This window comes from Oncorhynchus mykiss, chromosome 12 (assembly GCF_057628025.1).
Source record: "Oncorhynchus mykiss isolate SJ-2025 chromosome 12, ASM5762802v1, whole genome shotgun sequence".
Taxonomy (NCBI): domain Eukaryota; kingdom Metazoa; phylum Chordata; class Actinopteri; order Salmoniformes; family Salmonidae; genus Oncorhynchus; species Oncorhynchus mykiss.
The window spans coordinates 41,960,111-41,987,729 of record NC_143033.1 but is presented as its reverse complement, the minus strand read 5'-3'; the positions used below and the strand labels follow the sequence as shown (position 1 = coordinate 41,987,729).

At 44.6% G+C, this 27,619-nt stretch overlaps 1 protein-coding gene across 13 annotated transcripts in view; it reads left to right on the top strand.

Moving 5' to 3' along the window:
• The window catches only part of arhgap32b (Rho GTPase activating protein 32b), a 237,908-nt gene that overhangs the window by 168,528 nt on the left and 41,761 nt on the right, over positions 1–27,619 (top strand). For 10 of the 13 annotated variants that reach the window (XR_016485083.1, XM_021623785.3, XM_021623784.3 and 7 more), the window contains 6 exons: positions 1,933–2,019; positions 8,727–8,864; positions 15,006–15,098; positions 15,542–15,664; positions 17,580–17,657; positions 19,971–20,052. Coding sequence is in view for 12 of the 13 variants with exons in the window: in XM_021623785.3 (XP_021479460.3) it covers positions 1,933–2,019; positions 8,727–8,864; positions 15,006–15,098; positions 15,542–15,664; positions 17,580–17,657; positions 19,971–20,052 (601 nt within the window). In the remaining variant the exon portion in view is untranslated. Of the gene's footprint in view, positions 1–1,932; positions 2,020–8,726; positions 8,865–15,005; positions 15,099–15,541; positions 15,665–17,579; positions 17,658–18,601; positions 18,776–19,970; positions 20,053–27,619 lie in introns of those variants that run through there. The other 3 variants (XM_021623789.3, XM_021623788.3, XM_021623787.3) reach the window with 2 other exon arrangements.

Genomic DNA, 27,619 nt, shown 5'->3' with positions numbered 1-27,619 from the left:
TTAAGTTTGTTTTGCCACACAAACAAGACCCCACTTAACCCTGTTTGTGTCTTTGACTGTGTACACATGATCATTTGTCCCCCCCCCCCACTGAGGTCAGTGCTTGGACGTGATGCCCCAGTCAGCACGCCCAGCTCATTCCTTTTTGATATGTCAATCACAGGGATGGCTTGGAAGCGGAGAGATACGCGGTGGGCCGTGTGGGGGAGGTGTGTGTGTTGGGGTTGTAGGGGTCTGGTGCCTGTGAGATACGCAGCAGACCCCTTCAGGCACAAAGGACAGCGAGGGCCATTCAGTTTTAATGTGTGTGTGTGTGTGTGTGTCCATAATGTGTGTGCAATGATGGGGGTGAACACAGAGACTGTTGTACTGTGTGTCTGTGTCTGTGCATGAATGGAGCACACAAACCATACAGTTCACTGCACAGTCTTGCAATCAATGGTGGATTGTAAAACATGGTCTCTGCAGTAGTAACATTGTGTTAAAGTAAAGCAATTTACCTGGGATTGATTGGGAGATATAGGCTAGCAGCTTCAACTAGGACAAAAGCAAATTGCTTGTTGGTCACTAATTGGCATGCCTAGCTTAGTAATAGGTGTTGTCAGGTGTCACACATACCTAATGTTGAGAAAGGGAGTACATGGGAGTTTGTTTCCTACTTCCGGTTCAAAAGTGAAAACGGAGAGTCATTAATTATAATGGAACCCCTTAGCTATAAATTATGCAAAAAATGTCCTTCTCGATTTCATACAAGTCATAGGCTCAATCAAATGAATGACTCCATGTCCCCCTGCATTCGACAAAACCATCTTACAAAGGCCTACAAGGGTGAGTGTATGGCACTACAGGCCTATAGCATCAAACTGTTGCGAATAACTGTTGAAGTCGGCTTCTGCATCTAAGCTTGTCAGGTCCAGTGCTCACAGCCAGATCAGGGTCCTAATTCATTAGGAACCAAACAGAAGCAAACAGTCTGAAATGGGGAGGGAGGCAAGGGGCTACCTGAATTTGTCCATTGTTTACGTTTGTTTGCGCTTTCATTACAAAACGTTTTTCAATAGTACGATATGTACTATTGAATTCGACCAAGATATCAGTTCCTCCGTGGTCTACTGAGTAACATGGAAGAGACGCTCACCTGCTGTGTGGGACGCTCCAGTCCTCATTTATATTTCATAAGAACGTGGGCAGGCGGGGGGGGGGGGGGGGGCTCAGCTGGGGACAAATCAGTCTCATCATCCCACCTTATGATTGTCCCTCCTTCCTTCATGCTTCATTCTGTCAACTCCTCTTTCAATGTTCTCTTTGTTAGTTAGCTCATCTGGGAAGGGAAGGGACTTGTAACGTTTACATTTGAGGTTCTCTCTCTCTCTTCCGCTTGCGAAGTCATAGCAAAGGGATTAGGAATTGTGTGTTAAAGTGGTTTCTTCTGTCGGGGATGATACCCGAGCCTGGTTTGTGTGACGCAAAGACAAAGTGATTTGTTCATTGATGAGGGCTGGTGATTTTTCGGTTTTGTTTTCTACACAAAGCGTCTCAGAGTACGAGTGCTGTTCTGGGATCAGATCCCAACTGTCCGTATAATCATATTCACTATAATCTAAAAGGGATAACTGATCCTGGATCAGTACTCCTACACTGAGACGGTTTGTGAATACTTGCCTCGGGCTCGGTATAACTGTCAGGGGTTGTGAGGGATGATATTTATTTTGTTTTGGTTCTACTGAGAGACTCTCTTAGCTCTTGCTTGGAAGAAAGGGAGGGCGGGGGAGGTTAGACAAAGGTTAAAGGGTTGTTTCAACCAAATTATCTGTTGTCATCTGACCACATCCATGCCCTTATGCCATTTGACCCAAAACCCCAAACATGAAGCACTGTGTCTCATACTTTCTCTCTCCCTCTCTCTCCCCCCTTTCCCTCTCTGTATTCCAGCTTTCACTCGCGGATGAACAGAGCGAAGTGACACGGAATGGCTTTGAGTCCAAAGAGCTGCAGTACTTGGTCCAGATCTACTGCCAGGTATGACAGAGTAATCCCCCGGGTGCTGTGATATGCTGCAGTGTCATACTCACTCACTCAGTGCTCTCTCATATACATTTGCACACACACACACACTTGCACGCAAACCCACACACTCTCACAGACGCAGAGTCACATGGAAAATCGCTGTCTTTTGAATCTTGTCACACACCAAATGATGAACGCCCAATACTGTAAATCATACCCAGCACACCCCTCTGTTAGCTAGTAACGTTACGGGATTGGCTTGTTTTTCATTTTTCTGAAAACACTTTGGGTCGTGATTGAAGAATCTTAGTTGCGGGAACGGTGAAGCTGGAACAACCAAACTACTCAACAGAAAGGTCAGATTGGTGATAAGGGTCTCGTGGGAAAGGAGAGTGACATAGGGAAATAATGCTGTTTGGCCTTATCCACAATGTTCACAAGGTGTTGAGTAGCAACCAAACACACAACTTGAAAAAGACGTCTGGCATACCATCTGAATCTTCTCCTTGGCAATTGTTTCCCTCTCATCAGAGACCTAGCGAAGCAATTCAATAAAACCCTTGCCCAATTTCATCGTCTATTGATTAAAATGTATTTTTTTTACGTTTAATAACTTGGGTGTTTCTCCTAAAATGAAACATGTAGGACATCTCTAGGGACTTCCTAGTTAAAGGTTCACTGAAGACATGCCTTCCATTTTACTGAATTCCATTTTCTTAAGCTCACATGTGCTTTCCAGTTCCCACAATTGCGCACAGGTCCCACACAACCCAGTAGCTCCAGTCTCACCCCTTCCACTGACTCACTCGATTCAGGTTTCACACATTTTTCCTCTAGATCGTATTCCATTTGCATGACCTTGGCAATGCCACGGAAAACGGGTGTCTCTGTCCTTGGAAATTCCATCTTTCCTTGGCTTGGTGTTGGAAAGGGGAGCTGAAACTGCTGCACTGTTCCATATATAAGGGGGGAAAGGAGGGTGAACAATTGGCCCAGAGCCACCCTCTTAGTACAGAGAGCGGAGGAGAAAGAATCCAGCCTGCAGGATAGATCGCTTTAGTTCCACAGACTAGTAAGGGAACAGACAAACAAAGGAACTGACTGGAAGTCCCAGTGTCTGAAAGTGGGACAAAGCTACTGTAGCACACCAAGTACTATACGGAGCCCTACAAAAATATTTCTACAGTCCTGATTCCCTCCTGGTTATTCCCTTATGGCTCTGCACTAGGATCAGTGGGGCTGGTCGATGCTCTGCAGTCACAGTCACTCCAGCCCTGGCCCCAGTTCAGAGGGATGTTTCTGGGTCAAATCAAAGCAACCAAGTTTGTTTTTTCCTCCCTCGTTCTGGAACTGGGGTTTTTGAGGTTTGCAATCACTCTTGTGAGTCGAAAGAGAAACAGTGAAGCAACTGGATGGAAAATAGGAAGACAGGAGTAGCTTTGAATGCGATGATGAGCTGAGGGCAATGTTAATTTGGTTTGCACTTATACCACTGGTTTTGTCATCTGCATAAGGCTTCTGAAGCATATTCCACCATTTTCTTTCTTTGATATAGATGATGGTAAGTGCATGGTGATGGTAAGTGCAGGGAAATTGACCAATTCCATGTTGGGAGCACGCACCTTTGACTTTCCTTCTGGAGAACAAAAGAAAGAGGAGATAGGAAGAGAATAGAAAGTAAAGGGTGGGAAGATAGGACAGGGGTGGAGAGATGTGTAAAGGGGGTGACCCACAGAAATGCAGCTTTGTCAGGTTTGTGTTGTCCTTTCAGAGATGAAGGTGGCCGGAGGCTGTAAGCCAGCCATCGAGAAGACTGCCTGGATGAGGGATAGTTACCACACACTGGGGACGTGGGCATTGGACCAGGGAGCAAGAAGAGAAAAGGGGGGACAAGACTGGCCATCGGAGATAAAACACATGGCCTGCTAAATGGGCTATAACTGGGAATGATTCTGCATTTTGATAAGCTTGCAGTGTGTCCACCTTCTGCTTGAAATTCAGTAGGTCCAACCTTTTGCCAACCTGGAAGTGGCTATGGCTAATAGAGTTATGGATAATTATTTGTCAGCCCATAAAGGGGGACTGTTGGAAGCTTGTCTTCCAGAGCCTGGATACACAGTACTCTGATCTGACAGAGCTTTCAGAAGTATTAACCCCAACTGCCACCACCACCATCCTCAACCTTTCTCCATTTCCACTCTTCCTTCTCCTCCTTTGCTCCCCACAACTTTCTCAGCCCATGAGCTACATTATCCCCAGGATAAATTCTAAAATAACCTGTTCCCGGTGCTGACCAAGGGCCTGTCCCAAATTGCACCCTGTTCCCCATAGGGACGTTGCCCGAGGCTCACATCACAACTCGGCACCCTTTCATTTAGATTTCAAAAAGCCCTGGATGGCTTTGTCAATCGCCAGCCGGCCCCGATGTATTCCCCCCCCCCCCCTCCCCCCCAAAAGATCTAATGTCTGTTAAGAGTTAACGTATGGATCTGTGTGAATTATCGAGTTCTTGTGTTGTACTCCCAAAATAGCCTCGGCGAATTGATGACTTCATAAATGGATTCCAAGCTTAGCTATCCAGGCCAGCACAGTTAAAGTGTGAGTTCAGTGAGCTTCAATGGCAACATATTTAGGAGCTGTTCCATTCTGTGTGGCATGGTGCCTGTTGGATTTACTCACAATACTAATAAAACAAGTGATTACCCCACCGCATATGTTTCTGGTTTGATTAATAGCAGTACATCCAATATTATAAATAAAAAAAATATTCACTCAATGTTCTGTAGTAGATTCAGGGAACATCGTCCATTGAGGGAGATCCCTCTTTCAGGTTAAAATGGGCCCCCCTGTTGAAATTGAAGGATATAATGTCCACCTCTCTTAATTCCACCAGATTTGACCCCTCTTAATAATCCCAGCCATTTAGATTCACCCCCCCTCCATCCATCCATCCATCCATCCCTTCGTCTGTTTTTTTTAGCACTGCCTCACATTGGCAGACTGGTGCTCTGCTTGGGGCAACCACAACCAAACTACAACCTTACAAATGGCTGGTCCCTGTCCCCCAGTGGAGTGTTCTGTGGGGAGTCACCCTATCAGGCTTTTTATCCAACCCTGCTCAAACACAACTGGATCTTGATAAGCCGATTTGTTATCGTCACAGCCGTGTATATTCCCCCTCAAGCCGATACCACGACAGCTCTCAAGGAACTACACTGGACCTTGTGAAAACTGGAAACTGCAGATCCCGAGGCCGCATTTATTATCGCTGGGGGCTTTATTAAAGCAAACTGAGGAAAATGCTACCGAAGTTCTATCAACACATCACCTGTAGTACTCGCGCTTCAAAAACTCTCGACCATTGTTACTCTCCCTTACGGGGTGGCTACAAGACGCTCTCCCGCCCTCCCTTCGGCAAAATCAGATCACGACTCCATTTTGCTTCTCCCTTCCTATAGGCAGAAACTCTTAACAGGAATTACAAATGCTAAGGTCTATTCAACGCTAATCTGATCGGAATTTTCCACGTGGACTGGAAAATGTTCCGGGTTGTCTCTGAGAATAACATTTATGTATACACTGACACGGTGACTGTGTTCATTAGAGAGTGTATAGGGGATGTTGTTCCCACTGTGACAATTAAAACCTATCCAAACCAAAAACTGGATAGAAGACAGCATTCGTGCAAAACTAAAAGCGTGAACCACCACATTTAACTACAGCAAAGTGATGAATACAAACAGTCCAGTTATGCCCTCGATAAGGAAATCAAAGAGGCAAAACGTCAGTACAGATACAAAGTGGAGTCACAATTCAACGGCTCAGACATGAGATGTATGTGGCAGGGACTCCACAAATTACGCATTATATAGAGAAAACCGGCCGTCGCGGACATCGACGCCCTGCTCCCAAACAAGCTTAACACCTTCTTTGCCCGCTTTGAGGATAACACAGTGACACTGACATGGGCCGCTGCCGCAAGGCTACCGCCATCCCTAGCAGCATCCTCGGAACATGCGCAGACAAGCTGGTTGGAATGTTTACGGACATATTCAATCTCTCCCTATCCCAGTTTGATGTCCCCACTTGCTTCAAGATGCCTACTATTGTTTCTGTACCCAAGAAAGTGAAGGTAACTGAACAAAATTACTATCTCCCCGTAGCACTCACTTCTGCAATCATGAAGTGCTTTGAGAGACTAGTTAAGGATCATGTCACCTTTACCTTACCTGACACCCTAGACCCACTCTAATTTGCATACCGCCCCAATAGATCCACTGAGTATGCAATCCACATGGTACTGCACACTGTCCTATCCCATCCGGTCAGGAGGAATACCTATGTAAGAATGCTGTTCATTGAGTACAGCTCAGCCTTCAACACCATAGTACCCTCCAAGCTCATTATGAAGCTCGAGGCCCTGGGCCTGAACCCCGCTCTATGCGACTGGGTCCTCAACTTCCTGATGGGCCACCTCCAGGTGATGAAGGTAGGCAACAACACCTCCACTATGCTGATCCTCAACACAGGGGCCCCACAAGGGTGTGTGCTCAGCCCCCTCCTGTACTCCCTGTTTACCCATGATTGCGTGGCCACACACGCTTCCAACTCAATCATCAAGTTTTCAGACGACAACAGTGGTAGGCCTGATTACCAACAACGACGAGAGCGCTTACAGGGAAGAGGTGAGGGCCCTGGCGAAGTTGTGACGTGAAAATAACCTCTCCCTCAAAGTCAACAAAACGAAGGAACAGATCATGGACTTCATGAGACAGCATAGGAGCACGCATTCACATCGACGGGGCCACAGTGGAGAAGGTGAAAAGCTTCAAGTTCCTCAGTCACTGACAGTACACATCACTGACAATCTGAAATAGTCCACCCACACAGTGTGGTATAGTAGGAGCAACAGCGCCTCTTCAACCTCAGGAAGCTGGCTTGGCCCCTAAGACCCTCACAAACCTTTACAGATGCACCATTGAGAGCATCCTGTCGGGCTGTATCACTGCCTGGTACGGCAACTGCACCGTCCGCAACCATAGGGCTCTCACCGGAAGCCCACTGCCTGCCCTTCAGGACAGCTACAGCACCCGGTGTCAAAAGAAGGACAAGAAGAACATCAAGGACCTGAGCCACTGCTTGTTCACTCCGCTATAATCCAGAAGGTGAGGTTGGTGCAGCAAAGCTGGGACTGAGAGACTGAAAAACAGCTATCTCAAGGCCATCAGACTGTTAAATAGCCATCACTAGCCGACCTCCACCCAGTACCCTGCCCTAAACTTAGTCACTGTAACTAGGCGGCTACCATCCGGTAACTCATCCCTGCACCTTAAATGCTGCTGCCCTATGTACATAGACATGGAACACTGGTCACTTTAATAATGGAACACTGATTATTTTAATCATGTTTACGTAATGTTTTACTGATTTCATATGTACTATATATACTGTATTCTAGTCAAGGCCATCCTATTTCATTTTTCCTGTACATTATACTATTCTATCCACGTATTCTTCAATTATACTATATTTTCTATCCACATACTGTCCATAATGTCTATACATCCTAGTATTTCTTAATTCCTTTATTTTACCTTTAGATTTGTGCGTTTTGTTAGATATTACTGCACTTTTGGAGCTAGAGAAACAAGCTTTTCTCTACACCGCAATAATATCAGATTAACATATGTATGTATGGATGCAATGCAATTTGATTTGAGCAGCTGATCATTTCTTTACAATATGGTGTGTTCGAGTTGGGCTGGAGCAAACGCCTGCATACCCAGTAGCTCTCCTGCACTCTCCGGGAGGAGGGTTGGCCACCCTGCTACATTACAATTATAGCCAAATACTTTTTATGTCTTTATAAAAGAATTCCCTCATTCAATGAACCAGGGATCAAACGGCTACGGTGTGCGAGGTAGTTAACCTAAGATGTTTATCTATTTGTGAGGTTAAAATAATCAGTGTTCATGAGAGATCTTGACAGCATAGGAGTTACTTATCAATTAGGCTATTCTAAGAATATATTTTTTTACTTTGTCAAAATTGCATGGCCGGTATTGAATAGAGGAGAATCCGAGTCAATTTTGAGAGCTTGAGAGATTGTTTTACATCCAGAGTATGCAGCATTGGTTTCATCAACTGCGCTCCCATATCCGTGTTGGCCATTTGCGGTTATACACGAGTGCCGGTGGAAAGTTATTTGAGGACATGACAATGACATTAATGAATGCTAAACAGTTAACTAGTCAGAACTAGCCGAACTACACTATGTTTTGAATTGGCTATCGTCGTCGTCCCCACCCCCCCCACTGGAACACACGCAGGTGATGCACACACTGACTTTTCCAGGATTTTCATTGATGACCAAAAACTATAACTGGGCAAATGATTAAAGTAGCCTAATTGTTTGATATTGTGATTTCTTTGCATGATTTTTTTATTTGTCTATGTAATCTGCCTGTCCAACAATGAGTTTTTTTTACTTGCCTGGGCAAGCGGACAGCGTTAATGTCGAGCCCTGCCCCCTCTCTGATCCCCCTAGTAAAAGCATAGAGCTCCCCTCCTGTCACCCCGTCTCAGCGGTGGATTCTGAATTAGGGCGTGAGGGGTATCTGTTACCAGGCTAGTAAAGGGCTGATGCACCTCCTCTGTCTTTGGAAACGTTCTCTCTCCTCTCTTTCCCACTGGCTGACTCTCTTGTTTTCTCTCCGCAGGGCCGGAACTGGATTGTGAAGCGCAGCTATGAAGATTTTCGTGTCCTGGATAAGCACCTGCACCTCTGCATATATGACCGCCGCTTCTCGCAGCTGCCGGAGCTGCCTCGATTCGACAGTCTGAGTGATCGCGCCGAGGTAAGACGCCTGGTCTCAGTACAGCCGATGTGCCACCCCTCCCAACACCCCTATATCACCATTTAGATGGTCTCTTCCAGTCTCCCACTTTGAATGCCACCTCAAAGCTTATGATATTATGCCCTTCAGGGTTATACATGATAACGGTTTAGGGTTCAGACAGAAACCAGAGGCAAAATACAGGGCTCACTTCAGAACAGTTTTGCGACCGTTTCCATACTAGAGTGAAATACCAGTACAATGTCCATGTCGTTTTTGCTTGTTTTACAAACTCCTGCCTAGGTCTTTGTTGCAGGCTGATTCATGGCCTAAATGAGTGAAAGTGTCCAATTATGCTGTCTCTGTGTTTACGCGTTTAGAAAGCCTCTCCATCCCCGCTGAGCTGTGAGGGGAGCTTTCGCTCTCTTACACCCTCCCTCTCTCTTACACTTTCCCCTCTCTTTCCCCTCCCTCTCTCTTATACCCTCCCTCTCTCTTTTCCCCTCCCTCTCTCTTTCCCCTCTCTTTTCCCCTCTTTCCCCTCCCTCTCTTACACCCTCCCTCTCTCTTTTCCCCTCCCTCTCTCTTTCTCTTTCCCCTCTCTTTTCAACCTCTCTTTCCCCTCCCTCACTCTCTCTTTCCCCTCCCTCACTCTCTCTTTCCCCTCCCTCCCTCACTCTCTCTTTCCCCTCCCTCATTCTCTCTTTCCCCTCCCTCACTCTCTCTTTCCCCTCCCTCACTCTCTCTTTCCCCTCCCTCACTCTCTCTTACACCCTCCCTCTCTCTTTTCCCCTCCCTCTCTCTTTCCCCTCTCTTTTCCCCTCTTTCCCCTCCCTCTCTTACACCCTCCCTCTCTCTTTTCCCCTCCCTCTCTCTTTCCCCTCTCTTTTCCCCTCTTTCCCCTCCCTCTCTCTTACACCCTCCCTCTCTCTTTTCCCCTCCCTCTCTCTTTCCCCTCTCTTTCCCCTCTCTCTCTTACACCCTCCCTCTCTCTTTTCCCCTCCCTCTCTCTTTCCCCTCTCTTTCCACTCCCTCCCTCTCTCTTTCCCCTCCCTCTCTCTTTCCCCTCTCTTGAACACACACTCTCACTCTTTACAGTAGTTTTCACAGCGAAAGCCCACTTGAACTGTGGCATATTTTCACAACTAAATCGATGGCCTTTGAAGTTTGGAGTGGCTGTTAATGCCTACCTTTTATGATCCTTCAGTCCATGGGGGGAAAAAGGCCCTAATACTCCTAAATAGAGACTCCCACGGAGGTAGGCTGACTAGTCACCACTTTATGTCTGCATCCCAAATGGCACCCTGTTCCCTTCATAGTGCACTACTTTTGACCAGAGCTCTATTGGCCGTTCTCAAAAGTAGTACACTATATAGGGTGCCATTTGGGATGCAGGTTGTCCGGTCCCCAGTGTAATGGGAAACACTGGGAGGCCCGGGCGGCATGTTGACTAATCACAGGAGGTCAGATTACTACGCCCACAATGAAAGCATGGGTCCTTCAGTAGTGGAATGTTCAGCACTAAACAGGACTAGTACAACAGGTTGTTAGGGTTTTCACAAAACAAGGCAGGAAAGGAAATAGAGGAAATAGGCCTACCTCAGTCGTGATTGGTTGAACATGTTGTCGGACCTTTCGGTTTAATCTGTGTCTGCGGCTGCTGGGACAAATAATAGCGGAGAGTGAGCGTCTAGTAATTTCAGGCAGCCCAGCTTTACAAATAGTTTTTCGGGAGGCTGCATGCTCAAACTGTCATTGTCTGATTGTAGCTTTCAGGCATTTAATACAGAGGTTCTTACAGGATGAATTGTTGTACGGGAAAATTGGCTTCAATTGAAATGTCACTAACAGTATTGTCGAGGGGCTGATTTGCCACTCCCTCAGTTTGGTACCTAGCTACCGCAGTTATTTGGATAGTCTTAGCCTAACTAGTTTGTTAACCATCATATTGCCTGCTCATTACAATACACAATGGCCACTGTTGTGCAGGCCAGTACATGGAGCTCTAAATTGCCTGGTCGAAATGAGTTGACATTAGCTCACACAATGTCTTCCATGACTCATTAAGTCTAAGACCTGAAAAGAGTTGGTCCGAATATTCTGCGAAATCAGGAGACTTACTGCTAATCAACTAATCCGTCTCCCTATTGATTCTGTTAGCCAGCCAGTCCCCGTCCCTTTAAGGCCTCCATGTTGTGCTTGGCTTTACTCTTGTTTTACCCTATGTTCTCTAGTCTTTGTCTTTCTGGAGAGTCTTGGCCCTCTTTTGGTCTGTGTTTGCTTGGCCATGTTGACACTCGAGGAAGGAGGACTAAGGAGAGACACTGGCGGCGGCGCAAATGGTACCATATTCCCTACATAGTGCGCCACTTTTGATCAGAGCCCTGGTCAAAAGTAGTGCACTGTATGAGGACTATGGTGCCATTTGGGGCGCATACACACACTGTCTGGCACACACAGGGGAAGGCTCACTCTTGGATTAGTGCGCTGAATAGGACAAGTCTTGTGGGAAGCGCCAGGGTATTCATCACCAACAGTAACCAACAACTGCAGCACAACAAGGAAAGCATCCATGTCATCAGAGAAAAGCTTTCCTTACCCACCCTGGCTTATTATAGCCCAGACCAGAGCGTTCATGGCCTTCCTTCTCTGCTGCTCTGCAAAGCAAGCCCTCTATACAGAAGCCTACTTTACCCTCCAAATCAAGTGCTTAGTATTGTAGCACTGTTGGCACTCGTTTCATTTCTTGAAAGTTTGGGGCTTTCTTTTTGTCCCAGGCTAACCCGTTTTTATCATTTAGGCAAAACGTGGTGTCCACTTCAACGTTCTGTACTCTCCCTCCCTGCAACGTTTTAAGGATGAGGGTTGTTTAGGGAAATGTTTGATTTATCCTGAGATCCGTTTAAATGTTGTCAGCTTCGTCTTCATTGAGCTCCCTCAAGGTGACGTGTGGCCTTCATGACATTTCTGAACAGATCTGATAGCTCATTTAACCATTGTTTGGACTGGTTAGTGCCACAATGAAGTCTCAAATAAAAAACAAACATATTTTTTTAAACCCGGGCATGCTTTGTCATTTACACATGTTATTATCTTCCACATACATATCTTCCACATATCTTCACCGGTTCCTCTTGGCCAGATTTGTCCTGGCTGTGGGTTTAGTTAGGGTTAATCTGGTTATACATATTTACATTTATGTTGTACTGTTGGTGCCACATCTTGTGGAAAGAAAACAAAGGCTCGGAGGCTGTGGGACTTTTAAAACCAGTGCTGAAGTGGCAGTGTCATGTACATGTCGTCAGATTGTGCCCCATTCGGCCCCTTCCTCTGGGCTACAACACTCGGCCTCTGTGGGTGTGTTGGTCGTCCCTGGCCTGATTGGGTTCGCACGGTGCCAGCTCATGTACTGGAATCGATGTGGCAGGCAGCAGCCTAGAACCTCCGGGAGAGAAAGAGAGAGGGTCATGAGAGGGCCCCACGTCTGGCCCCGTGCCCACCACTTCAATGGTCTCTGCTCTAACCTCTTCTCCCTACTCTAATTTCTTGTCTCCTATAATCTCTCCCTCTATCCCTTCCTCTTCTCCTAACCTCTTCTGTCCTTCCCTAACCTCTCATTTCCTCTGCTCTGCTTTCCTATCATCTCTCCTTTCTCATCTCCTCTTTCCTTTCCTCTAACCTCACTTAGTCCTCGCCTCTCTTTGGGCTCAGTTCTCTAACCTCTACCTGTCCTAACTTTTCCTCTTCTCTTCCCTTATTTAACCTCTCTCTTCTCTTCCCTTATTTAACCTCTCTCTTCTCTTCCCTTATTTAACCTCTCTCTTCTCTTCCCTTATTTAACCTCTCTCTTCTCTTCCCTTATTTAACCTCTCTTCTCTTCCCTTATTTAACCTCTCTCTTCTCTTCCCTTATTTAACCTCTCTCTTCTCTTCCCTTATTTAACCTCTCTCTTCTCTTCCCTTATTTAACCTCTCTCTTCTCTTCCCTTATTTAACCTCTCTCTTCTCTTCCCTTATTTAACCTCTCTTCTCTTCCCTTATTTAACCTCTCTCTTCTCTTCCCTTATTTAACCTTTCTCTTCCCTTATTTGACCTCTCTCTTCTTTTCCCTAATTAACCTCTCTCTTCTCTTCCCTTATTTAACCTCTCTCTTCTCTTCCCTTATTTAACCTCTCTCTTCTCTTCCCTTATTTAACCTCTATTCTCTTCCCTTATTTAACCTCTCTTCTCTACCCTTCTTTAACCTCTCTCTTCTCTACCCTTCTTTAACCTCTATTCTCTTCCCTTATTTAACCTCTCTTCTCTTCCCTTATTTCACCTCTCCTCTTCCCTTATTTAACCTCTATTCTCTTCCCTTATTTAACCTCTCTTCTCTACCCTTCTTTAACCTCTCTCTTCTCTACCCTTCTTTATCCTCTCTTCTCTTCCCTTATTTCACCTCTCCTCTTCCCTTATTTAACCTCTATTCTCTTCCCTTATTTAACCTCTCTTCTCTACCCTTCTTTAACCTCTCTCTTCTCTACCCTTCTTTATCCTCTCTTCTCTTCCCTTATTTAACCTCTCTTCTCTTCCCTTATTTAACCTCTCTCTTTCCTCTTCATCTCTCTAATTGGCCTCCAGTGGAGTGTTTGATTCCCTCTGCTAGGCGCTCACCAGTCACTCTTTCCTTTTGCCCTTTCTCTCTCTCTCTCATGCAGTCTTTTTTCTCCTCTCTATTTGTCTCTCTATCTCTCTCGCTCTCTCAATTCAGTTATTTCTGTAGTCATCACAGACGCTAGTCCCTCTTGAGATTCTTTAACTTGATCTAACAATGTATTTTGATGGTGACAGAGAGACACGTATGTTGTTGCCTACTGTATCTCACTCACATGAGGTTTTCACACTGTCTCTCTATTCTTGTATTGTCCTAGCCTTTATAGAATATGGAACATGAAGGACCGCCACAGACCTATAGAATTTCCTGGCCATCTTTTGTGCATTACTCAAGAAGTCACCTCAAAAAATAGAAACAACCTTTATTTCAGTATCATTGGGATTGACTGCATTATGAGCTCAGTCATTCTGGCTCATGCTCATTGAGATGTGTTTATCCTGCCTGAGAGCAGCTGAAGTGTTTTGGAGCGCCCATTATGCCTCTAAAGTACTGTGGTACCCTCCTACAGTACTAGAGGTGCTGACAAACTCATTGAGCTCGCACACATGCACACTTTCCAATTTTCTCTCACACAAATTATTTGACTCGTCCTCTCTCCTTACTCTCTCTCGCTCACTCTCTCACACGCGCACACTTTTGTGTGTTTACTGCTTCCTGTCCAGAAGTAGTACATAACCTTGGTGAAAGGAACACACAATTACAGTGAAACCTAAAAACAGCTCTCTCAATGACAACTAGCTTGTGAAGCACAGACTAAAAGCCATTTCTCTGACTCCCGCCTCACACTGAAACACATTTATAGGACTGTGGGTAGAGTAGTCATTGGCAGACCATGGGCAATTCAGTTTTGCATATGGCATATAAGTTGTGTATATATTTTAGTAGTGCAAGCGAAAAAAAGGCATTGCACAAAACAAATATTTGTGTTCCGCTGACATCAAATGTATTACCATGGGTCCCCTGAAAATCATTTGCGCTGCTTAAAAAGGAGAGTGCTTCTTGTTTTTGATTGGTTGCAGATGTAAACGCACTTAGCAGCCTCATTGGGTTGAGTTAAATTGAAACTGTATACTCCCCTGGTGGTAGGCAGATACGCAACCAGAGTTGATTTCTTTCGTTAATGGCCTCTTGATTGGATACATTTCCCTGAGGAGTCTGCCAGCCTGACGGCCTTGATAATACTGATGATAATTCCGCTTGAAGTCTATGATACCTTTTGTTATTTAGTTTGTTCGTGTATTTCCAGTTAGGAGGCCACCTATCTTATTTAGGATCAGCTTTACTTAGCAAGTATAGCCTAATGCCAGCCTCACCCATCATGTACACAACAACCACTCTGTCTCTGGATCAGTTGTAAAGACCACGCAAAGTGGCCGCACAGGATTCGCATACACTACCTATAGCTGTAGGTCAATCGACACCACTCTGTAGAGCTACAGTGACAGAAGGGTGTTGTGTGGTTTTATATAGGTGTTTTACACATGGTCTGTTTCTGGTTTCCTCTCACAGGCAGTTTCCCAGATGCTGATGGCTTACCTCTCCCGCCTCACAGCTATCGCTGACAACAAGATCAACTGTGGGCCTGCTCTCACATGGATGGAGGTGAGCTTCTGTCTGGGTTTATGTCTGTTTGTCTATCAATCTCCCACTCTACACAAATACACCACACATAAAACATAGTTTTCCATTTTCTCTCTCTTTTGAACACATCAGCTTACTGCTCTTCATTCCTTAACCACCTATTTATATATATATATATAAACATTAATTTAACTAGTTCAGAACAAATTCTTATTTACAATGAGGACCTACCCCAGCCAAACGCGGACGACGCTGGGCCAATTGTGTGCCTCCCTATGGGACTCCCAATCACAGCCGGATGTGATGCAGCCTGTATTCGAACCAGGGACTGTAGTGATGCCTCTTGCACTGAGATGCAGTGCCTTACACACACTAGAACTGTAACTCACTAACCCAGTGTAACCTGTCTACATTGATAGACAGTAAATATGACACTACCTTGACTGTGTGTGTTTGTTTTCCAGGTTGATAACAAAGGCAACCACTTACTGGTCCACGAGGAGTCCTCCATCAACGTGCCCGCCATCGCCGCCGCCCATGTCATCAAACGCTACATCGCCCAGGCCGCCGACGAGCTCTCCTTCGAGGTGACAGGGAGAGTTGACACACATTTGTACATGCATGCACACACACTCACATGGACATACAGTACATTCAGAAAGTATTTAGACCCCTTTTTCCACATTTTGTTACATTACAGCTTTATTCTAAAAAAATAAATTCCCCCTCATCAATCTACACACATAATGACAAAGCAAAAACAGGTTTGTAGAAATGTTTGCAAATCCATTAAAAAATGTCAAATGAAATATCATATTTAAGTATTCAGACCCTTTACTCAGTACTTTGTTGAAGCACCTTTGGAAGTGGTTAATGCCTTGAGTATTATTGGGTTTGACTCTACAAGCTTGGCACACCTGCATTCGGGGAGTTCCTCCCATTCTTCTCTATAGACCTCTGTCAGGTTGGATGGGGAGCGTTGCTGCACAGCTAATTTCAGGTCTCTCCAGAGACGTTCGATCGAGTTCAAGTCCGGGCTCTGGTTGGGCCACTCAAGGACATTCAGAGACTTGTCCCGAAGCCACTCCTGCGTTGTCTTGGATGTGTGCTTAGGGTCGTTTTCCTGTTGGAGGTGAACCTTCGCACCAGTTTCATCAAGGATCTCTCTGTACTTTGCTCCATTCATCTCTCCCTCGATCCTGACTAGTCTCCCAGTCCCTGCCACTGAAAAACATCCCCACAGCATGACGCTGCCACCACCATGCTTCACCGTAGCAATGGTGCCAGGTTTCCTCCAAATGTGACACTTGGAATTCAGGCCAAAAAGTGAAATCTTGGTTTCATCAGACCAGAGAATCTTGTTTCTCATGGTCTTAGTCCTTTAGGTGCCCTGTCATGGGCCTTTTACTGTCATGTGCCTTCTAGGCCTGATTGGCGGGGAGCTGCAGAGATGGTTGTCCTTCTGGAAGGTTCTCCCATCTCCACAGAGGAACTCTGGAGCTCTGTCAGAGTGACCATCTGGTTCTTGGTCACCTCTCTGACCAAGGCCCTTCTCCCCTGATTGCTCAGTTTGGCCATGCAGTCAGCTCTAGGAATAGTCTTGGTGGTTTCAAACTTCTTCCATTTAAGAATGATGGAGGCCACTGTGTTCTTGTGGACCTTCAATGCTGCATACATTTTTTGGTACCCTTCCCCAGATCTGTGCCTTCGCACAATTCTGTGTCGGAGCTCTACGGACAATTCCTTTGACCTCATGGCTGGGTTTTTGCTCTGACATGAACTGTCATCTGTGGGACCTGATGTAGATGTACCATCAATTGATTTGACCACAGGTGGACTCCAATCAAGTTGGAGACAGGATACACCTGAGCTCAATTTTGTGTCTCATAGCAAAGGGTCTAAGTACTTATGTAAATACATTATTTCTGTTTTTTAAAATAAATAAATAAGCAAACATTTTGCTTTGACAGTGGGGTATTGTCTGAGATTGGTTAGGGAAAAAACGATTTATTCAATTTTAGAATAAGGCTGTAACATAACAAAATTTTGAAAAAGTCAAGGGGTCTGAATACTTTCCGAAAACACGGAGATGTCATGGATGAATGGATGTTCTTGTATGCGGTAATAAATAATCATATGTATTATATGAGAACGTTTCTCTTTGCGGTATGGACGCCATGACTGGTTATCTGCATCATATTTACTCTTTATATAGACGCCTCAATACATTCCGTTGTTCCTAGGGTGGTGTTTCTCCATTTCTCTTTTCATACACTACATCTGATTCTACATCTAATTATTACGTAGAAATACATTCTAATGCAGTCAGTGGTTCCCAAACTTTTCTTAGCAAGGTACCCCTAATAATATCCCGTCTATATTATGGGTTAGTTAGTATGTAGTTTCCCCTCAAATGTATTCACAGCATGACTTGATCCAACTATCCCCGCTTTCTTCTTCTCTCCCCCCCTTTCCCCTTCTCCTCTCTCTCTCCACTGACAGGTTGGGGACATCGTGTCTGTTATTGACATGCCCCCCAAAGAGGACACCACGTGGTGGAGGGGCAAGCACGGCTTTCAGGTTGGTGGCCCAGAAGCGCGCGCGCGCACACACACACACACACACACACACTGTGTCGCAGTCTAGAATCTGGGGTTGATAAGTTGCATACAGATGGCTTGGCATCCACATCTACTGATCTACGATCGACTCCACAAGGCCAGGATTTCAATTGTGCTTTCCTCATTTGGTTCTTATTTGGTTTGGCTGTTTAGCAAATTTTACTCTTGAGTACAAATGAAAATGGGCTCATATTGTTCATTTGGGTGAAACGCTTCTCTTGTCAGTTAATACATACATACAAAATGCGTACAGAATAAGTGGTTGTTCTTGATCGGGATGTGATTGTATTAGCTAAGCTAAGTTTTCCAGTATTCCATTTAAAGTGAACAATAGTCTTTCTTTGAACCCAGCTGAACTTCCTGTGCCCTTCGCATTGAACTGCGGGAGTGTTCTGGTCATAGCTTACCCTTAGCATTGCCCTTAGCATTGCCTCCTGCGCGCTTGGCTCTCCGCTCGCTGCCCCGGGGATTCGGGCCAGTTGGGAGGGCAGCCATGTTGGATGGGGCTTCACAACATGTTATTGAACGCAAGGATGATCGGGAACTGTTGGGCTTGTTGTACTGTAGCTGTGTATATACTGAGTTGACAGAGGAGAGTAGCTTGTTTGTTTGGTTTTGGTATATCAGAGTAGGGTATTATCTGTTTAATTTTTCAATAATGTAACTCATGGCACTCATTCCTAGGAAGAATTGTCTCATACATACATGTCTTCAACAAAGATGTCATAACTATGTTATTACACGGTGTTGGTCCTTGAAACCAATCTGGATATTGGCGAAAACATCACCGTGTTTGTTACTACTAGATATTGAAACGTTGATTGGATGGTATGTCAATTAGCACAAAGCAGATGTCCATGTCCTCCCTCCTATTGCCACCGGAGGTCAGTCAGTCACCCTAGAGGCAGTCTGAGTCCGTCTATGACTGGAGGTGGATAGGCAGCTGACATCTGTCTTTATTTACCAGCCTGAGCCTCATAGAAAGAGCGGGTGAGAGAGAGCGATAAAAGGGAGGGAAGGAGAGAAAAGGCTGGAGGAGCAACAGAGAGGGAGAGAGCAAATCCAACCATGGAAAGGGTGAGCTACATTTGTTGAATGCTCAGCATGAGTCAACTCTTTCTATAGTATAGTATAGTATTGTCACTAGACAGCTGGACCTTGGATCCCTATGATGGTCACATTCAACCTTCAACCCCTTTATCAGTCACATTACTACAAGATGGAGGCAGTTTATGTTGCAAACCGTGCAGGTTCTGTACTCTGAAGCTACTACAAACACTTATTTGACAGTGTATTAGTGTAGTCCGGGTCTCTTATGTTAGGAATCGCACAAGTCAAGACGTGTTCCTCTGTGGACTAGATGATTAGTTGATAGTAACAGAATGATTTTGTCAAGCTGCTCTACTGGGAATGGCTTTGTTTTAGCACTTTCCCCCGTCTTCATTAAAGCACGCAAAAACATTTATACCTAGTCTTCCTCCAAACCCCTTAAGTGAAGCCGAGAGATCTTTTATTATAAAAAAAATGTATTTCTTAACACACAGTTTAACCTGAAGGCATCTTATGTCTATTTTGTATTGGTAGAATCAGTTGTGTTAGATCAGACAATAGTTGTTTTACACATGTTTATTGTTAATTCGTAAATACATTTGAAGATTACTTTTAACATCTGTGTTCAATAAGGATATCTTGCTTTCTGGTTGACTGTGGGGATTTGAAACGATCACAGTTTGTTCTTGACTGTTCTTCTGATATAAAACATTTGGGGTATACACACATATCGACCCCACCGGGCTTTACCTCCGCATCAGGTGGCACTGAAAAGTCCTAAATACCATAGCTTGGGCAGCTATTCAGCCACATGATCTTGACTGAACACTGCCAAGTAGTATCCTGGGGTCAAAGTACGCCCTGCGCTGGCCTTGCACCAACCTTTTAGTACATGTTTATACCAACTGCCTATGGACTCCTTAATACATAGAGGTCTCCAGCATAATACCCGAAGCACAGTGGTGAAATGTTGATATTAACCGCACAACATTGAAGAAGGGCCTTGTTAAGTGGATGAAGCTTGTTTATCAGTCTTTAATGGTAATGCGCTCTTTCGCTCACTCTCGCTCTCTCACACTAACACACACACACACACACACACACACACACACACACACACACACACACACACACACACACACACACACACGGTTACTGATCCTCTCTGCTTACTCTCGCACTCTCTCTCTCTCTCTAAAAGTCTTGTGTGTCCTCTCCCCAGGTTGGCTTCTTTCCCAGTGAGTGTGTGGAGCTGATAAACGACAAGGTGCCGCAGTCCGTCACCAATTCGGTGCCAAAACCAGGTACCGTACTTCCTCTCCAACAACCACAGTGAGGTGTCCTTGAATCTCCTGACGGTCGTTCCCATTGGGTGCTATGTTGTTTTGAGTGGTGTGTGGATAAAGTACGGCTTATCAAAAAATGTGCGGTTGTTGTGGCGGCTTTGACATTATTAACTATGAACGACTAACTAGATATCTCTATTTCTGCTAGCAGGAAGCAATTGGTTATAGAAAATGTGTATATCAGTGTGATAAGGTATTATAATGTCTGGTGAGATTGTGGGGGGGGGGGGGGGGGGTTCCCAACAAGGATCTCATCTGGAAGTGTGTGGTGTGATGATGTGGTGGATGGGATTTTGGTATGTCGTGGTGACTAAACTGCAGCAGGTGCTAGTGCCACTCTGTGGAGGAGTAAGGGTAATGCGCTACACAAGTGTCTCTGTCTAAGGCCAGCTGAGGCTAAAGCACCTAGCATTCCACCTGGAAGGTTTAGTGACAGCATGAGCCTCGGGATTGATTGAAGAGGCTTGTGTATTCAACACAACACTAGACTGCAAAATAAAAACAGACAGTGCATTTGGAAAGTGTTCAGACCCCTTGACCTTTTCCACATTTTGTTACGTTACAGCCTTATTCTAAAATTGATTAAATTATTATTTATTCTCATCCATCTACACATTACATCATAATGACAAAGCGAAAACAGGTTTTTAGAAATGTTTGCAAATGTATACATTAAAAAAATAAAAAATAAAAATTTAAAACAGGTACCTTATTTACATACAGTACCAGTCAAAAGTTTGGACACACCTACTCATTCAAGGGTTTTTCTTTATTTGTATTATTTTCTACAGTGTAGAATAATACTGAAGACATTAAAACTATGAAATAACACGTATGGAATCATGTAGTAACCAATAACGTGTTAAACAAATCAATATATTTTCTATTTTGGATTCTTCAAAGTAACCACCCTTTGCCTTGATGACAGCTTTGCACACTCTTGGCATTCTCTTAACCAGCTTCACTTGGAATGCTTCTCCAAAAGTCTTGAAGGAGTTCCCACATATGTTGAGCACTTGTTGGCTGCTTTTCCTTCACTCTGCGGTCCAACTCATCCCAAACCATCTCAATTGGGTTGAGGTCGGGGGATTGTGAAGGCCAGGTTATCTGATGCAGCACTCCATCACTCTCCTTCTTGGTCAAATAGCCCTGACACAGCCTGGAGGTGTGTTGGGTCATTGTCCTGTTGAAAAACAAATGATAATCCCACTAAGCGCAAACCAGATGGGATGGCGTATCGCTGCAGAATTCTGTGGTAGCCATGCTGGTTAAGTGTGCCTTGAATTCTAAATAAATCACTGACTGTGTCCCCAGCAAAGCACCCCCACACCATCACACCTCCTCCATGCTTCACGGTGGGAACCACACATGCAGAGGGAGATAATCCGTTCACCTACTCTGCATCTCACAAAGACATGGTGGTTTGAACCAAAAATCTAACATTTGGACTCATCAAACCAAAGGACAGATTTCCACCAGTCTAATGTCCATTGTTCAGGTTTCTTGGTCGCAAGCAAGTCTCTTCTTATTATTGGTGTCCTTTAGTAGTGGTTTCTTTGCACCAATTTGACCATGAAGGCCTGATTCACGCAGTCTTCTCTGAACAGTTGATGTTGAGATGTCTGTTACTTGAACTCTGTGTAGCACTTAATTGGCCTGCAATCTGAGGTGCAGTTAACTCTAATGAACTTATCCTCTGCAGCAGAGGTAACTCTGAGTCTTCCTTTCCTGTGGCGGTCCTCATGAGCCAGTTTCATCATAGCGCTTGATGGTTTTTGCAACTGCACTTGAAGAAACATTCAAAGTTCTTGACATTTTCCTGACCTTCATGTTTTAAAGTAATGATGGACTGTTGTTTCCCTTTGCTTATTTAAGCTGTTCTTTCCATAATATGGACTTGTTTTTTTTTTACCAAATAGGGCTATCTTCTGTCTACCCACCTACCTTGTCACAACACAACTGATCGGTTCAAACGCATTAAGAAGAAAGAAATACCACAAATTAACTTAACCAGGCACACCTGTTAAGTGAAATGCATTCCATGAAGCTGGTTGAGATAATACCAATAGTGTGCAAAGCTGTCATCAAGGCAAAGGGTGGCTACTTTGAAGAATCTCAAATATAAATTATATTTTGATTTGTTTCCTACATGATTCCATAGGTGTTATTTCATAGTTTTGATGTTTTCACTAATCTTCTACAATGTAGAAAATAGTCAAAATAAAGAAAAACCCTGGAATGAGTAGGTGTGTCCAAACTTTTGACTGCTACTGTAAGCATTCAGACCCTTTGCTATGAGACTCGAAATTGAGCTCAGTTCAAATAAAATGTAGTGGTCACATACACATATTTAGCAGATGTTATTGCGTGTGTAGCGAAATGCTTGTATTCTTAGCTCCAACAATGCAGTAGTATCTAACAATACACAAATATAAAAGTAAAGGAATGGAATTAAGAAATATATAAATATTAGGATGATCAATGTCGGAGTGGCATTGACTAAATACAGTAGAAGAGAATATAGTATATACATATGAGATGATTATAGCAGTATGTCTCCATTATTAAAGTGTTCAATGATTACATGTCTATATATACACAACCGTTCAAAAGTTTGGGGTCACTTAGAAATGTCCTTGTTTTTGAAAGAAAAGCCTAACTATTTTGTCCATTAAAATAACATCAAATTGATCAGAAATACAGTGTTGACATTGTTAATGTTGTAAATGACTATTGTAGCTGGAAACGGCTGATTTTTAATGGAATATCTACATAGGTGTACAGAGGCCTATTATCAGCAACCATCACTCCTGTGTTCCAAAGGCACGTTGTTAGCTAATCCAAGTTTATCATTTTAAAAGGCTAATTGATCATTAGAAAACCATTTTGCAATTATGTTAGCCCAGCTAAAAACTGTTCTGATTAAAGAAGCAATACAACTGGCCGCCTTTAGACTAGTTGAGCATCTGGGGCATCAGCATATGCAGGTTCGATTACAGGCTCAAAATGGCCAGAAGCAAAGACCTTTCTTCTGGAACTCATCAGCCTATTCTTGTTCAGGGATATGAAGGCTCTCTTACAACGCTGTGTACTACTCCCTTCACAGAACAGTGCAAACTGGCGCTAACCAGAATAGAAAGAGTGGGAGTCCCCAGTGCACAACTGAACAAGAGGAGAAGTACATTTGAGTGTCTAGTTTGAGAAACAGACACCTCACAAGTCCTCAACTGGCAGCTTCATTAAATAGTACCCCCAAAAAAACAGTCTCAACGTCAACAGTGAAGAGGCAGCTCCGGGATGCTGGCCTTCTAGGCAGAGTTGCAAAGAAAAAGCCATATCTCAGACTGGCCAATAAAAAGAAAATATTAAGATGGGCAAAAGAACAGACACGAGACAGAGGAAGATTGAAAAAAAAAGTGTTATGGACAGACAGATCTAAATTTGAAGTGTTCTGATCACAAAGAAGAACATTCGTGAGACGCAGAAAAAAATGAAAAGATGCTGGAGGAGACTTGACGCCATCTGTCAAGCATGGTGGAGGCTATGTGATGGTTTGGGGGTGCTTTGGTGGTGGTAAAGTGGGTGATTTGTACAGGGTAAAAGGGATCTTGAAAAAGGAAGGCTATCACTCCATTTTGCAGTGCCATGCCATACCCTGTGGACAGTGCTTAATTGGAGCCAATTTACCTCCTACAACAGGACAATGACCCAAAGCACAGCTCCAAACTATGCAAGAATTATTTAGGGAAGAAGCAGTCAGCTGGTATTCTGTCTATAATGGAGTGGCCCTGACTTCAATCCCATAGAAAATGTGTGGGCAGAGCTGAAAAAGCATGTACGAGCAAGGAGGCATACAAACCTGACTCAGTTACACCAGCTCTGTCAGGAGGAATGGGCCACAACACCCAACTTATTGTGGGAAGCTTGTGGAAGGCTACCTGAAACGTTTGACCCAAGTTAAACAATTTAAAGGCAATGCTACCAAATACTAATTGAGTGTATATAAATGTTTGACCCACTGGGAATGTAATGAAAGAAATAAAAGCTGAAATAAATCATTCTCTCTACAATTATTAGGACATTTCACGTTATTAAAATAAAGTGGTGATCCCATCTGACCTAAGACATTTTTACTAGGATCAACTGTCAGGAATTGTGAAAAACTGAGTTTAAATGTGTTTGGCTAAGGTGTACAGTGGGGAGAACAAGTATCTGAAACACTGCCGATTTTGCAGGTTTTCCTACTTACAAAGCATGTAGAGGTCTGTACTTTTTATCATAGGTACACTTCAACTGTGAGAGACGGAATCTAAAAAAAATAACAAAAATCCAGAAAATCACATTGTATGATTTTTAAGTAATTAATTTGCATTTTATTGCATGACATAAGTATTTGATCACCTACCAACCAGTAAGAATTCCGGCTCTCACAGACCTGTTAGTTTTTCTTTAAGAAGCCCTCCTCTTCTCCACTCATTACCTGTATTAACTGCACCTGTTTGAACTCGTTACGTGTATAAAAGACACCTGTCCACACACTCAATCAAACAGACTCCAACCTCTCCACAATGGCCAAGACCAGAGAGCTGTGTAAGGACATCAGTGATAAAATTGTAGACCTGCACAAGGCTGGGATGGGCTACAGGACAATAGGCAAGCAGCTTGGTGAGAAGGCAACAACTGTTGGCGCAATTATTAGAAAATGGAAGAAGTTCAAGATGACGGTCAATCACCCTCGGTCTGGGGCTCCATGCAATGATCAATGATCATGAGGAAGGTGAGGGATCAGCCCAGAACTACATGGCAGGACCTGGTCAATGACCTGAAGAGAGCTGGGACCACAGTCTCAAAGAAAACCATTAGTAACACACTACGGCTTCATGGATTAAAACCCTGCAGCGCATGCAAGGTCCCCCTGCTCAAGCCAGCGCATGTCCAGGCCCGTCTGAAGTTTGCCAATGACCATCTGGATGATCCAGAGGAAGAATGGGAGAAGGTCATGTGGTCTGATTAGACCAAAAAGCTATATTTTTGTCTCAACTCCACTCTCTGTGTTTGGAGGAAAAAGAAGGATGAGTACAACCCCAAGAACACCATCCCAACCTTTTCTGCAAAGGGGACAAGGACGACTGCACCGTATTGAGGGGAGGATGGATGGGGCCATGTATCGCGAGATCTTGGCCAACAACCTCCTTCCCTCAGTAAGAGCATTGAAGATGGGTCGTGGCTGGGTCTTCCAGCATGACAACGACCCGAAACACACAGCCAGGGCAACTAAGGAGTGGCTCCGTAAGAAGCATCTCAAGGTCCTGGAGTGGCCTTGCCAGTCTCCAGACCTGAACCCAATAGAAAATCTTTGGCGGGAGCCGAAAGCCCGTATTGCCCAGCGACAGCCCCGAAACCTGAAGGATCTGGAGAAGGTCTGTATGGAGGAGTAAGCCAAAATCCCTGCTGCAATGTGCAAACCTGGTCAAGAACTACAGGAAACGTATGATCTCTGTAATTGCAAACAAAGGTTTCTGTACCAAATATTAAGTTCTGCTTTTCTGATGTATCAAATAATTATGTCATGCAATAAAATGCAAATGCATTACTTAAAAATCATACAATGTGATTTTCTGGATTTTTAGATTCCGTCTCTCACAGTTGAAGTGTACCTATGATAAAAAGTACAGACCTCTACATACTTTGTAAGTAGGAAAACCTGCAAAATCGGCAGTGTATCAAATACTTGTCCTCCCCACTGTATGTAAACTTCTGACTTCAACTGTATATGGCAGCAGCCTCTAAGGTGCATGGTTGAGTTGCCGGGGGGTAACCGGCTAGTGATGGCTATTTAACAGTCTGATGGCCTTGAGACAGAAGCTGGTTTTCAGTCTCTTGGCCCCAACTTTGATGCACCTATACTGACCTCACCTTCTTGATGATAGCAAGGTGAACAGACTGTGGCTCGGCAGTGTACCCCCGGTGATGCGTAGTGCAGCTGCCATACCAGGCGGTGATACAGCCCGACAGAATGCTCCAATTGTGCATCTGTAAAAGTTTCTTAGGGGCCAAGCCCCACACTGTTTGTGTGAGTGGACCAATTCAGATTGTCAGCGATATGTACGCCGAGGAACTTGAAGCTTTCCACCTTCTCCACTGCAGTCTCGTCGATGTGGATAGGGGCGTGCTCCCTCTGCTGTTTCCTGAAGTTCACGATCAGCTACTTCGTTTTGCTGACTTTGAGGGAGAGGTTATTTTCCTGGCACCACACTGCCAGGGACTTCACCTCCTCCCTGTAGGCTGTCTCATTATTGTTGGTAATCAGGCCTACTGCTGTTGTCTGCAAACTTGATGGAGTTGGAGGCATGCGTGGCCACACAGTCATGGGTGAACAGGGAGTACAGGAGGGGGCTGAGCACTCACCCTGGTGGGACCCCTATGTTGAGGATCAGTGAAGTGGAGATGTTGTTTCCTACCTTCACCACCTGGGGGAGGCCCGTCAGGAAGTCCAGGACCCAGTTGCACATGGCGGCGTTCTCGATCCAGGGCCCCTATGGTGTTGAGGGCTGAGCTATAGTCAATGAACTGCATTCTGACATAGGTATTCCTCTTGTTCATATTGGATAGGGCAGTGTGCAGTGTGATGGCGACTAGATCGTATGTTCTATTGGGGCGGGTAGCAAATGGAAGTGGGTCTAGGGTGTCTGGTTAGGTAGAGGTGATATGATCCTTAACTAGCCTCTCAAAGTACTCACAGAAGTGAGTGTTACGGGGCGATAGTCATTTTGTTCAGTTACCTTTGCTTTCTTGGGTACAGGAACCACATCTTGAAGCAAGTGGGGACAGCAGACCTGGATAGGGAGAGATTGAATAAGTCCGTTTCCAGCCAGCTGGGCTCCACATGCTCTAAGGACACTGCTAGGGATGCACTCTGGTCCGGCAGCCTTGTGAGGGTTAACACGCTTAAATGTCCTACTCATGTCGGCCACGGAGAACGAGAGCCGATTGTCCTTGAAAGCTGGCCGCTTCGTTGGTACTGTGTTATCCTCAAAGTGGGAAAAGGTGTTCAGCCTGTCATGTAGCAAGACGTCGGTGTCCGAAGTGGCTTGTTTTCCCTTTGTAATCCGGGATTGTCTGTAGACACTGCCACATACGTCTTCTGTCTGAGCCATTGAATTGCAACTTCACTTTGTCTCTGTTCTGACGTTTTGCATGTTTGATTGCATTATGGAGAGAATAACTACTGTTTGTGTTCAGCCATATTCCCAGTCACCTTGCCATGGTTAAATGCGGTAGTTCGCCCTTTCAGTTTTGTGCAAATGCTGCCGTCTATCTACGGTTATTGGTTTGGGTAGGTTTTAATAGTCACCGAGGGAACAACGTCCAAAATACACTTCCTGTTGAACTCAGTCACTGTGTCCGTGTAAGCATCAATGTTATTCTCAGAGGCTACATATCCCAGTTCGAGTGATCAAAACTATTTTGAAGCATGGACAGTCCGATTGGTCAGAGCAGCGTTGAATAGACCTTAGCACTGGTA